Source organism: Sinohyriopsis cumingii, chromosome 12 (genome assembly GCF_028554795.1).
Source record: "Sinohyriopsis cumingii isolate HCF-2022 chromosome 12, ASM2855479v2, whole genome shotgun sequence".
NCBI lineage: Eukaryota > Metazoa > Mollusca > Bivalvia > Unionida > Unionidae > Sinohyriopsis > Sinohyriopsis cumingii.
Genome location: NC_142972.1, coordinates 122619212 through 122633100, shown reverse-complemented (window position 1 = coordinate 122633100; position 13889 = coordinate 122619212). Strand labels below are relative to the sequence as shown.

Here is a 13889-nt window from a genome sequence, read left to right as displayed (position 1 = left end):
ACTATATCAACCCAATTTGCCCAGTGGCAATACCTGTACTGCATAATTAAATCAACCCAATTTGCCCAGTGGCAATACCAATACTGCATATATATCAACCCAATTTGCCCAGTGGCAATACCTGTACTGCATACTATATCAACCCAATTTGCCCAGTGGCAATACCCATACTGCATAATTAAATCAACCAAATTTGCCCAGTGGCAATACCTACACTACAGACTATATCAACCCAATTTGCCCAGTGGCAATACCTATACTGCATACTATATCAACCCAATTTGCACAGTGGCAATACCATACTGCATAATTAAATCAACCAAATTTGCCCAGTGGCAATACCTATACTACAGACTATATCAACCCAATTTGCCCAGTGGCAATACCTATACTGCATACTATATCAACCCAATTTGCCCAGTGGCAATACCTGTACTGCATAATTAAATCAACCCAATTTGCCCAGTGGCAATACCTGTACTGCATAATTAAATCAACCCAATTTGCCCAGTGGCAATACCTGTACTGCATAATTAAATCAACCCAATTTGCCCAGTGGCAATACCAATACTGCATATATATCAACCCAATTTGCCCAGTGGCAATACCTGTACTGCATAACTATATCAGCCCAATTTGCCCAGTGGCAATACCCATACTGCAAAACTATATCAACCCAATTTGCCCAGTGGCAATACCCATACTGCAAAACTATATCAACCCAATTTGCCCAGTGGCAATACCCATACTGCATAACTATATCACTATCAACCGGAATAAGATTTTCTCTCTTCAATTGTCACACTAATTCAGGAAAAGTATTAGGTCCATCAAGCAAGTTTTTCTAATATGAATAATTTACAACACATGCTTATCAGATGAATTAAGGAAGTAAGCTTAAGCCTGAATTGCTGAATTTATGTTGTATTCTGTTCAAATAGTCTAAGATTCTACTGTTCCTGTCCTTTATGATGCTGATGGTCACCATTAAAATGATTTTGATGTTTATACTTTTTCCTCATATCATCACCATCATCATCATCAAGAACAATGGAGTTATTGTTAAAGTCATTAATTTTAACTGCTAATGAGATATGTATTTGGCATTATTCATGATGATAATGATGATGATGATGAAGATGACTGTCAAGATGTTTTAGTTGTTCATGGTCCATCATCATTACTGCTTTATGTTCAATTGTACAAAATTCTACTAAACCTTATGGAAGATTATTGTGCAATGTTGTACACATATTTTAAAAAAATCCCATTTGGGTAATTCCTCTTCAAGTATAGCTACAAGACTGGGTCAAAAGAATGTTACTGTGACCTATATATCACACAGCAACTCCAGTTAAACTACCTTTAATTATCCAAATTAGAGAGAAAGATTATATAAAGAACACACACATACACACGTGTATAAATGATATTGACAGATTGATAGATAGATCTGTGACTAAGATTAACGGGGTACTGCAAATCACTCACTCCCATCATGCAAGAGGGTTTGTACCTTGTATAACCTTCCAGTAACAATCCCAATGCACACATAAATTCACAAAGAGGTTACAGCCAATCAGCACTCCCTGCTACCAAAGTGAAGGGATCCAATTATGACTACCTTACTCCACCCCCACCCCTTCTGGGTACATACACTTTACAGTGCTGAAACTGGGACTAATGTACAGATAGATATAAAACCAGCATGCACACCATCATCAGCCCTAACTTAGACTGTAAAAGGATCAAGCCAAGTTTTACAAAATACTGAAAATATGGACAAATACAAATTATCATGGGAAAACTAAAGACTACAAAATTTTTTAGCATGTTTACCATGAGGCAGACCTTTCAATTTTCAGATAAACACTGGAGACATGTGCACCATGAATGGTACATTATATGCCTTCCCCATTTTTAACAGTCCTTCATGAAGGTTGACTGGAGATAATTGACCAATGGGTCTCATTGATGTATAGTGTCTTAAACTAAACTCAATGTGCAGAAACCATTTCTTTTTAGACTTACCATAATCTTTAGACACTCCAAATCATTAGGTTTCTTTATTACCCTAAGTACAAGCCATCCACAAAGTTTGGTCGTGGTACTCATTTTAGAACAAATCATGTAAATCCCATATCTGAGTGACAGTGATCCTGATCTTTGACCCTGTACCTCCCAAATTAAGTTGCATCTTCCATATCTTAAGTGCAGGCCTCTACAAACTTTTTTCTTAGACATCCACAAACTTTCATGAGGTACTTGGTTGGGAAAAACTGATAGTATTCTACAGAAACAAATTTTCATTTTCCAGCGAGAGAATATGCCCTTTAACATTTTAACCTCAAAACCAAAACACTTCAAACTTATTCCAACTGCAAACCATCTACAGTTTAGTCCTGGTCTGTTATGTAGAGCTAAAGTTATTTTCAGGAAACAATTTTTCTTTTTCTGTCACAATGACCTTGACCTTTGACCTTTTTTAACCTGAAAACAATAGGCTGTTTCCTTACCCCAGGTGAAAGTTATTCAAATTTTTTTCCAGGTCTTTGATGTAAGAGTAATGTCATTTTGCAGAAACCATTTTTTTCAGTCAGCAACTTGATATTTGACCACAAAATCAATAGGCTTCTTACTTACCCAAAAGGGAAATTATTTATAAAGTATGATAATGGGAGAGAACTCAGTTATGGTGCAGAACAAAATGGGGAACAGACAAACGGACAGATGGATGTCATAACTTGTTATCACCAGAATTATGACAGGCATACAAAAACATTATTAATTATGGTGAAATCAATTACTATAATGGCAATTAACATCACTTCACTTGCGGTGATAATGATGATGATGATGATGATGATAGTTCCTGTTTAAATACACACAGAACAAGTTTTAGCATTGGTTAGATTAGTGTCATTTAATGCACATAAATTAAGTATTTCATTTTTATTTTCTTTATACAAATTGGAGTTTTAGATTGCTTTCCTGTTCCTTTCAATAATAGTTGCCAGGAACGTAGGGCAATGAATGTGAACAAGTTCAAAGGGAGCCAGCATTTAATCAAGAGAGACAGAGAAAGAGACATAGATATTAACTGCTATGACAATGAAGTTGTTGTATAGCTCAGAGATAGAGGAAACAATTTTAGAAGCCATTATAGAATGCTCATTGAATTTATTACTGTTATAGACATTACAAAGCAAGCGGAAAAAGGCACCACCACCACCAACACTACTGCTAAGAGCTTATAGGTGTCAGAGTGACAAGGATCTAATTGTAACGAGACAGTCTACTTCCAATGGTTCCATTATGGACTTGAAAAGTATGCCTCAATGTTGTGGCAGACAAATCTGTGCCAGAAGTACATGCCGGATGTGCAAAGGAATGTGGCACTAGTAGCACATTTTTAATCCACTTTTGATGCACAAAACTCTTGCTGCAAGTAGTTTGCCTGAAAGTTGTAATTATTTGCAATAAAATACTTAGGTCCCATTTGTATGTGACTGTGTCAAAACCAAAACTTAGTTTGAGAGTAATACCAGTAAATGTAACAACTGTGACCGAATGAAATCACAAAAAAATTTGCATGCCAAAAGGATATTTTAGCTTCATTTGACTTTATTTCATTGAAAAAAAATGGTTTCTATATTTTTTATGCTTTTGTCATAATGAATGTATCTTATCCTGATGGAATTTCCCCTCCTCCAGATAGTAACTGGAAGTCTAGAATAAAAAAATAAACAACATAATCCAGTTTGATATCTTAGTCCAATGACCAGAATATCATCCTTTTTTTACTTTGTCCAAAACAATGAGGACAAGACAGCAGTAATATATTACCCGTTATAATTGTGTTGCTGAATTTGACAGCCCACTGAGCGGCTGATAGCCTGAAATAAACTGTCAAAATGAATTTATCACTGCTATCAGCAGAATGCTTGATAAGCTGATACAAAATGGACCCAATGCATACATACCTTTATTCTTGCAATCAAAGGTAAAATGATATGTGGGGTGAGACTGCCAGAAGGCAGATTTTATGACATCATCCCAAGATAAATTATTCTCTAGGTGAGAAATTGATCCAATTTAATCCACCTGGACATGGTGGCTGCTGAAATATCAGAGGTACCTTTCAGAGGAAGACAAATTTATATAGATAGAAACACAAAGCTCTAAATGGGTATGGGAGCCTATCTTAATCATCCCCAGCTCAAAAATGACAGACAAGGGCAATTTAAATAAGAATAAGAGCCACTGAAGAAATGTAGATAAAATTCTAAGAGGGGATCAGATCCAACTTCTCTGGATGGGAATCAGGCCTATATGAATCAATCTCCCAACAGAGACAGGCCCTTCTGAAAGGCATGTCTATGGACAATGTCCATGAAAAGGTCATCAGAACAATGGATGATGGGATCCCTAAGCACCATAAATGAGCTACTATTACACCCATCACTCTGGTGAAGGCCCATTATTGAAAGCCATCCTGAAAGAAAAAGCCTGAAATTAGAAGATCTTTTCTCCCATAACAAAACTGGAATTTCCTGTTTGCTGGGAATATGGGATGTGAACACATGCAACATGGAGATCTATGAATACTGCCCAAGTCAATCAGCCTGGTGGCATCCCTGACTGCAGCGAATATCTCCATCTTGAAACACTCTTCCAGAAGAAAACTTTTTCAAGGGGACAAGATCCTTAATGAATCAACATATTCCCATCTTCTGATACTAGAAAGATTCAGGAATAAAATTCTGGACTTTTCTTCACTCTCTCAAATGCACCACTTCTTCCTATAGTGATAACAGTCTAAACTGTTGGAATCATGAAGGTCCTTGGAAGAGGTGGATGGTACCAGAAGTGAAGCCAGTAACCCTCCTTTATAGGACAAACACATCATATCTGATTCTAAACAAGCCTCTAAACAAAGAATTAATGGAATATTGAGAAGAGGGAGACTTGACATGAGAAGGTGCAACTCCCTAGGGATGATTGCCTTTCTTATTTGGAAAGAAGGCAGGCATCTGTTGGCCTCCTCCCCAGGCCCCTATGGCCAACTCATTATAACAAAGACATTAGGCATTGGGATTGTTACCAGAAGGTTATACAAGGTACAAAGCCTATTGCATGATGGGAGTGAGTGATTTGCAGTACCCCATGTATCTTAGTCACAGTTAAGTTAAACTGAGTGACTCTGTTGGCTCCACTGCATAAACTATTGATGGGGGAGCCATGCACTCTCTGGGATGGGGGAGTTTCTTTGCTGGCTTAGCCATTTTCAGTATTGGAGCCATGGACCAGTGTTGCTTGTGAGGCCATTTCGGGATCAGTCTTCTAAATAATATCCCTGCTTCAAGAGGGGCAGCCCACAAATTGCTTTTGCTGTGCTCCAGCAAAACCAGTAGATGGGCCCAGGTCTCTGCAGAAATCCTGACCTGAGAATCTTAAAAGGCCAAGCAGGCAAATAAGTCCTGTAGCTGTAAACCAAAACCAAAGACTAAAGTGCAACTTTAAGTCTCACATCTCATCAGGCCAAAGACGAGAAATAGAACCTTGTGCACATGCACATTACATACTGAACAGATCATCTGTGTCCAAGCAGCCTCTTTATAATTGCATTCACTCACACCTTGAGACATACTAAATGCTGAAAGGAAATACAATAATTAAACAATAAATAAGAACAACAACTGGGTAGGTAAACTTCACCCTAACACTGGTTACTGATAGAGGGACAAAAAACAAATGAGCACCACTTTGATAGCGAGGTACTAAAAACTCTAAAGTTTAATTAAAAGGGACACAGATAACCAAGGACTGTGGAGAATACAATACAATATAGGATAAAACTGACAAGAAATCCCCACAGATGACTTAAATGCCTAAGAGACATGAGAACTGCGCCATGTCCAAGGAAAAGAAAGAAAATATTCCGAGCTATTGGACTAATATCATATTTTTCATTCTTTGGAAGACAGAAAAATGTAATTGGAATGAGGACTAAAGCCAAAAAAAAGATACTATAATGAAAAAACAAGTTTTTGGATTACTGTTACTAAAAAGAATTTGTACAAGCCAAGATTATACATCTTTCTCCATTCTATGTAATCAAAGCAGCATTTGTTTGTTCAATTCCTTCAAATACCAAAAGAGTTATATTTGTCAATATTTTACTATTTTATTATCAAATATCTGATGATGATTAATACACACAAAAAACGTGCAGCACATTGGCACTGAAATCGAGGAAGCTAATGTGCAATTTTCTTCTGGACTGATTACTTTCAATTTTGCTTATGTCTGTATGTGGTGTAGTCATCACGATGACAAAAACCGTTATCTTTTTGACTGACTATAGTGGTCATCTTTTATTCAAATAAACAACAAACCAGAACTACATCCTGTGGCCAACCCAGCAACATGCCATAAAAACATCCTGTGGCCAACCCAGCAACATGCCAAAAAAAACATCCTGTGGCCAACCCAGCAACATGCCATAAAAACATCCTGTGGCCAACCCAGCAACATGTCATAAAAACATCCTGTGGCCAACCCAGCAACATGCCATAAAAACATCCTGTGGCCAACCCAGCAACATGCCATAAAAACATCCTGTGGCCAACCCAGCAACATGTCATAAAAACATCCTGTGGCCAACCCAGCAACATGTCATAAAAACATCCTGTGGCCACCCCAGCAACATGCCATAAAAACATATTGTGGTCAACATGCCATAAAAACATCATGTGATATTTAACACATTGAGACACTTGGGAGTTGTGCTTGGTGTTCTTACTCGTGGTGGTAGTGTTCTAGTTGTTATTATTGCAGTTGATGGTGATTTTGATGATGAAAGGATAAGTTTAAGTCTTTAATAATAACAATAATATTAACAATGACAGCAGCAACAAAAGCAACAACAGTAATTATAAGTATTATTTCCATTGCACAAGCATTAAAAGGATAAAACAGGTAATTTCTATGCATGAATATTTATTTGTTACTGGCAGTAAAGTTTATTTGCATCTATCTTTTTCTATTTCAATTAAACAAATGTGAGACAAAACATATCCAGTTGAGACACAATTTGTGCCTTACATAGAAAAGGTACAAACCCTAACATTTTCTTTTTTATTACAATTTCTTCGACTGTTCCAGTGGGGTTGTTCATGGGGAGCAGTTGGGAAATAACGAGTAAATTTTTTTTGTCAGATCAATTATGAATTTTGGTGGCGGTGGCGGTGGGTGTTACCAGAGGTATGAGATTGAAGCATCAATGAGAATTCTGTCTGACATTTTAAAAACGTCTCAAGGATGATACATTTATTTAAATGCATCTGAAACGATTCATCTGACTTAATTCTTACAATATCATTTCAAGGTCAACATTACAAATGTCAGCTGTTAGTAGATGGAGATGACCACAGCTAATGATATGCTGAGATTTCTTTCAGACTGCCATGCCATCAATTCCTTCAACAGACAGAATAATAAAACCTATCATTCTTGACAGTTTATATACAGGGTGTCATACACAAATGGACTGGCTCTTGTTATGAAGACAGACAAAACAAGCAAGTAGTGATTAATGCTTATTTTATCACACAGCTCAACATGCTGATGCCTTACAGTACCTGACAGCATTTAAGAGAGGTCTGTACAATTACAGTATCATGGGATGCATAGGGTTCATGCTGTACAATACAGTGGAAAAATGACTTCTTTCTCCAGCCAGAATAGGGTGAGGTTGGTAAAAATATGGAAAAGTTAGTGTAGAAATGTGTGATAAAATTGTCACTTTAACCATGTTTGCATATGTTCATGACAGGCAGAGTATTACTGATGAAATACGTGTACTTTTAAAATGAACACAATTGAAAACATTCCTTATTATATGTAATATACCTACAACAGACTTGAATATAGTACAGTACAAAATTGGTGAGTGCTTCCATGGTGGAAATGATCTTTTCATATGTTAACTGCACGAAATATTGGCAAAGAAATTGTTTTTCTTTTTTTGTAATGGCCATGGATATGTCCTCTCAGGCATAATTTACTTCTGAAAGAACTACAAAAATTCACATTTCCATTCGTTTTTTTTACAAGGAGCATGTGTTTATTTCCAGTGGGAATTCCATAGATATCAAAGTAACTTATGTCATTTACAATCATCAAATTAGCACCAAAATTAATTACAATTGAAAAAACTTATTTTTCAAGCATTCCACCTTCCTCTATCTGACATAATATTAACATTTTACTTTGATAGCACTGTAATGAAACAAAAAGCTGTAGGGGAGGAATCACAACAAGGTGTCAAAGTGAACCTCATTTGTAGTGTGTATTTTGATGAAATAACAGACTTGATGGTAACTATTTTGCAAGAATTGCCCCCTATGGCAGCCCCTAATGCATTCAGCACATGGTGACAATGCAGAGCATTTTTGTTGTCTAGTAGAGTGCAGAGTCATGCTTAATGCACACTCAAAAAATAAAAGCCAGTGTAATATGTGTTCAGACCATAACATTCTTAAAGTCTTTAATAAAATGAAAAACAACAAAATTAACAATTTCTTATCTTCACCCTTCCAAAGTGTGAATTGACAATAGTAAACAAGTATTGCACTGGATTTTCTGAGTATAACAAAAACAGACACTGCCTCTGGGTTTCCAAGTATAAGGATAACAAATACTGCCAAGGGTTTTCTGAGCATAAGGATAACAAGTACTGCCACTGGTTTTCTGAGTATAAGGATAACAAATACTGCCATGGGTTTTCTGAGTATAAGGATAACAAGTACTGCCTCTGGTTTTCTGAGTACAAGGATAACAAGTACTGCCTAGAGTTTTCTGAGTATAAGGATAACAAGTACTGCCAAGGGTTTTCTGAGTATAAGGATAACAAATACTGCCAAGGGTTTTCTGAGTATAAGGATCACAAATACTGCCATGGGTTTTCTGAGTATAAGGATAACAAATAATGCCAAGGGTTTTCTGAGTACAAGGATAACAAATACTGCCAAGGGTTTTCTGAGTATAAGGATAACAAATACTGCCAAGGGATTTCTGAGTACAAGGATAACAAATACTGCCAAGGGTTTTCTGAATATAAGGATAACAAGTACTGCCAAGGGTTTTCTGAGTATAAGGATAACAAATACTGCCATGGGTTTTCTGAGTATAAGGATAACAAATACTGCCTAGGGTTTTCTGAGTATAATAAGCACTAATAAATGGATACAATACTCATGAATAAACTGATTGTTACTTGTTAAATTTCATAATGATGAGTACTTGACTCATTTGATAAAAAAATTACCTTGAGCTGTTTCAGGACCAGATATATTTCAATAGCTCTGTTTCTGGACCAGTTACATATTCAACAGCAATGACTTTAACTTTTCATTATCTGATTTTTCAACCAATGAATTTTGAAAAAAACTTTTTTAAAAATGGATTGGTTCAATGTATCTGCATGATACTATACATATCTTGAAATAAAGCATCACAACCTGGAATCAAATGGAAAAAAAGCTAATTTAGAAAAAGGTTTGAAGCCATTGTCAACTAACCACTGTATTTACCTACTCAGACTCCAAATGTTTGGTATTGTTTCCAGGATGACAGGTGCTCTTGGTCCCTTTCAGGGTTGGCCCATAACAGATCTGGCCAATACATATTTAATTTTGAAATTATGCCTGTCATGGTCCATCCATAACAATATTGGCCAAATGCAGATATGACAATCTTAGTGTTATAATGAATAAGTGATTTGATATATAAACTGATATTGTTTGCAATTTATTGTACTAATCACAAACTTAATTGAAATTCAGCCTCAGGTCAAATAAAATTCAAACTTTTTGTCTTTGTTTTCTAAATTGATTGATACTAGTTTCTGAAATCACTTGGTTAAGAACAAATTTGGGTTGAATATATTCAATACTTAACAAATAAATTATTACATTTTTAATGGAAGGTGCTTGATTTTGACCATGTATAAAATTTACAAGCCAGAAATAAATACGGCAATAAAAACCATTTCTCTTTCAACTCTGACAGGCTCAGATCCAGGAAGTTTGATCTGTGGGCATGTGTTATTGTTTACTTAAAATATGTTAAAAAACACATATTTGCTAAAAGTAACAAGTTTAAAAGGAGAATTTAATTAATGTATTCTCATGATTTCAAGACAATGCTCCATGACCTTTATTTTTGATTCTATCTTACTACTAAGGAATCCTTAACTAAAAGCCTCAACATGGTCATGAATGTGCATTTATTCCGTCTTATACTTTAACTGGATACTAGCAATTATACACAAAGGAAACATAAAGAAACATACAAAGTTTTTAAAAAAATATTAAATGAGCATTGACAAAGGACATAATACCCACATTACTATTATATTAGTCCAATAAATCAAAGCCCCAAATCTGTGTTGGTATTGATCAACAATGTGCAGGTCTAATATCACATGTTCATTAACACGTAAAAATTTGCTACATACAAATCTTTCTGTAACACACCTGCATACAGTTTAGACAGTTACAAGTAGTTGGTAACAGCCATGTCTAGCTCGAAATTCAAAATGGCCACAGGACAAAGGGTTGTGCTATTCCACATGAATGTACAAGTCATCAAACATAGGATTCGATGTTGACATATTAAGTACATATCACCAAAAGAAACCCTTTAACCAATGGCAATTCAACAGCTGCAAGAAATGATGTGTGCAGACAAAAGTGTCTGCAATTATTTGCAGATCTGAATGAAAAGGCCAGATCAGCCCCTAAAACTTCATTCATAATCATTACAGATGTGGGGCTAATTTATTGTCCTACTATTGATATAAATTGTATTGTATAAATTGTGGACAGATAATCCAAGTATGAAATATAGTGAGTACATAAATGGGCCGATTTGGGTAGTCAAAATTAGTTTTGGACTGACTCTGTTATGAGCCAAGCAGTCTTGAAATCGGTTTCAGTTTCATTAGGTCGCAATCATTGTTGTTAAAAAAAAATTCTCCAAACCAAACTGAAAACCCGTTACAATCAGCAACATTACAAAAGTTAACGATACCAAACATTTGGATTCAAAGACGATATAGTAGTAATGCACACTGAGTATGTCTTCAACATCTGAGTTAAACATATTTATATGAATGTTTCCACTAACCTAATATACAAACTGATAGAAGTTTTACAGCATCATCTGGCGGTCTGCATTTTGGGAAAATAGGCTGTACTATATATAGTGCGGCCGTATAAGCCATGAGGCCCCAAGCGGGGACAATTACCAGAAATAAAAATCCCCATATAAAAAGAAAAGCTGCAAAGGACCCAAACACATGAAGTTGAAACAAATAAGGTCCACCAACGCTTGGCAAACAAACTGCAACTTCTGTGAAGCAACGGGACAAAGAAAAGTTCAGAAGTCCTGCAACAACCAACGCTATCAAGGTGAAAGCCATCGACCCAGTGTATCCTATCAGAGTGCTCATTATTATAAAAATTCCTGCACTTCCTGTAGATGACACAAGTATCGAACACGCGTTAAAGAGGGACAGCGAGCCTCTAGCCCTCGGTTTAACCGTCTCCGGCCGAGCGAATGAAGCTTGTTCCAGTTGGTCAGTTTTAGAAAACAACGACGCCTCTTCTTTTGACCTCTCCATGATTAGTAAAACCTGCTTCTCAGCGAAGTTATTCTGATCCCGTCATATACATCCGTGTGATTTTAACAGTATACTGGTCCTTTTCTCAACCATGCTTAAAAACATGTAGTTTTGATGTGGAAACAAAGTAGAATCTCATGCCGCAGGTATTTATTAAGCACTTTTAGTTCTTTCTAAGGCATGGTTTACAACGAGCTCCAAACAGGTTAAATGCGGTCGCTGAATGGTTACTGATTTGAACCAAGTATTTATGTATAGGCTCATTCAGACCAATTGCCGGACTACACAATGGAACCCGAGGGCCGGATCGGGGATGTGGGTGGTGGAGAGGTCCAGAGTTTCCGGAACCCATACTTCACCAGGCTAAAAAAAAAACAAAAAAAAAAAACAAAAAAAAAAAAAAAAAACGTATACGCACATACAAACACAAATGTCACTTGAATTTAATCATCGTTTTATTTTTGCGCACGTTTATTGGGTATCATGCACACTTTGAATAAACAGTCACATAGACTTTTGCTTTGGTGCCCTTTCGAGGAAAGTCGGGGCCCTTTTGACATTAAAAAAAAGTACAAAAATGTATAATAAAAAAAAAACCACTTGTTCTGATCCGGCCCTGAACACGCATACCTGATTTATTTTAGTAGTTATTGCTGCTTTCACAAGCATAGTAAAAGCATGCGTGAAAGGCTGATTTTTCAGCTCGAAAATTTGCCTGAGATTGTTCCTTGTAAATTTTAAGCCCTAATCAGGACAAAATAGATATGATTTTTTTTAAATAACCAATTAAGGCTTTAGTGTTAACAAAAAGAAAACATAAATTTATTCATGTGAAAGAAATCTTTGAAAAACATTGAAGCAATTCAAAAACAGGCCATTATGGCCTACTTTCAACACTATCAAACAGTAATCAGGGGTCATGCTACCAGGCCAGTATGGCCAGGGCCGGCGCTACCATATAGGTAAACTAGGCAGCCGCCTAGGGCGCTGATTTCAGTGGGTGCATTTTTTAATTTTTTGTATTGTTTATAAATTTTGAAATTGATATTTTCCGGGGTGGTGGGGGGTGATGCCAGAATCTAACCTTGCCTAGGGCGCCAGATAGTCTGGCAGGGTCTGGCGGCGGCCCTGAGTATGGCTGACTTTCAACACTATCAAACAGTAATCAGGGGTCATGCTACCAGGCCAGTATGGATGACTTTCAACACTATCAAACAGTAATGAGGAGTCATACTACCAGGCCAGTGTGGATGACTTTCAACACTATCAAACAGTAATCAGGAGTCATGCTACCAGGCCAGTATGGATGACTTTCAGCACTATCAAACAGTAATGTATAAAAACCGACCTATAGCTTTTATTGAATTTCAGGGAAGTCATGTTTTCTTTCCGCTATACACTGTATTTACCCCAAAATGTGAAAAGAGTTATTGATGAGTAACACAATATTACAACTTACTTTAGTGTTAAAGTTGAACGTTTATCTTGCTACTAAATTCAGTAAACCAACTTAATTTATTTTCATTCTCACCTTTAAAATCTGTGCAAATATTAACAAACGTAAATATTTCATGTAAAATACGTGTTAAATCTATTAAAAGTTGAATTTCTGAATAAAGATTTTATTATATTAACAAATATATAGGGGCCTCGAGCGGCCGAATGGTCAAAAGCGCTCACCGTTACGGGTCACTGCGATCTCACCTCTGCCTGCGTGGGTTCTAGTCTCGGATTCGGCCAATGTGGTTATGTGGGAAAGCTTGCCAGTATCTTCTCATGGGGCTGTGGTTCTTTCTGGGGTTTCCCCGGGTTCTTCCTCCGCCATTTATACTAGCCGCCATGTATAGCTATATTGTGCTATAAAATGGCGTTAAACCCTACAACAATAACAAATATATAATATAATAACATTTCCATGTAAGCAACGATCATAAAGTTATTTATGGTCAGCATTATATGTTCTGTTCTGCAACGGTAATAAATTCAGTAAATTGGAAAATGACAATAAAAGTGCTTTAAATATAGCGATATTGATCGAACAGCTTTTACAAATTCATGATCAGGGGAGCTCAGTATTGTTGTTTGCAGTCAAATGATGTAAAGGCCTACTGATCAAATAAGTATTAAACAGACGGGATAATATGATGTTTAATTATAGCGGCAGTAACCAAACTGCTTTTGTAATTTAATGATGGTCAGA

At 36.4% G+C, this 13889-nt stretch overlaps 1 protein-coding gene and 1 long non-coding RNA gene across 5 annotated transcripts in view; one reads left to right on the top strand and one right to left on the bottom strand.

Annotated features, from left to right (window-relative positions):
• LOC149787374 (Y+L amino acid transporter 2-like) overlaps window positions 1–13488 on the bottom strand; it is a 59401-nt gene extending 45913 nt beyond the window's left edge. For 3 of the 4 annotated variants that reach the window (XR_016425159.1, XM_089977953.1, XM_089977954.1), the window contains exon 1: window positions 11194–12632. Coding sequence is in view for 2 of the 4 variants with exons in the window: in XM_089977953.1 (XP_089834079.1) it covers window positions 11194–11689 (496 nt within the window). In the remaining 2 variants the exon portion in view is untranslated. Of the gene's footprint in view, window positions 1–11193; window positions 12633–13369 lie in introns of those variants that run through there. The other variant, XM_089977955.1, reaches the window with a different exon arrangement.
• Window positions 7030–13889, top strand: part of LOC149787373 (uncharacterized) — a 64081-nt gene continuing 57221 nt past the window's right edge. The window contains exon 1 of the long non-coding RNA XR_016425160.1: window positions 7030–7755. This is a non-coding gene — a long non-coding RNA (uncharacterized LOC149787373). The remainder of the gene's footprint in view (window positions 7756–13889) is intronic.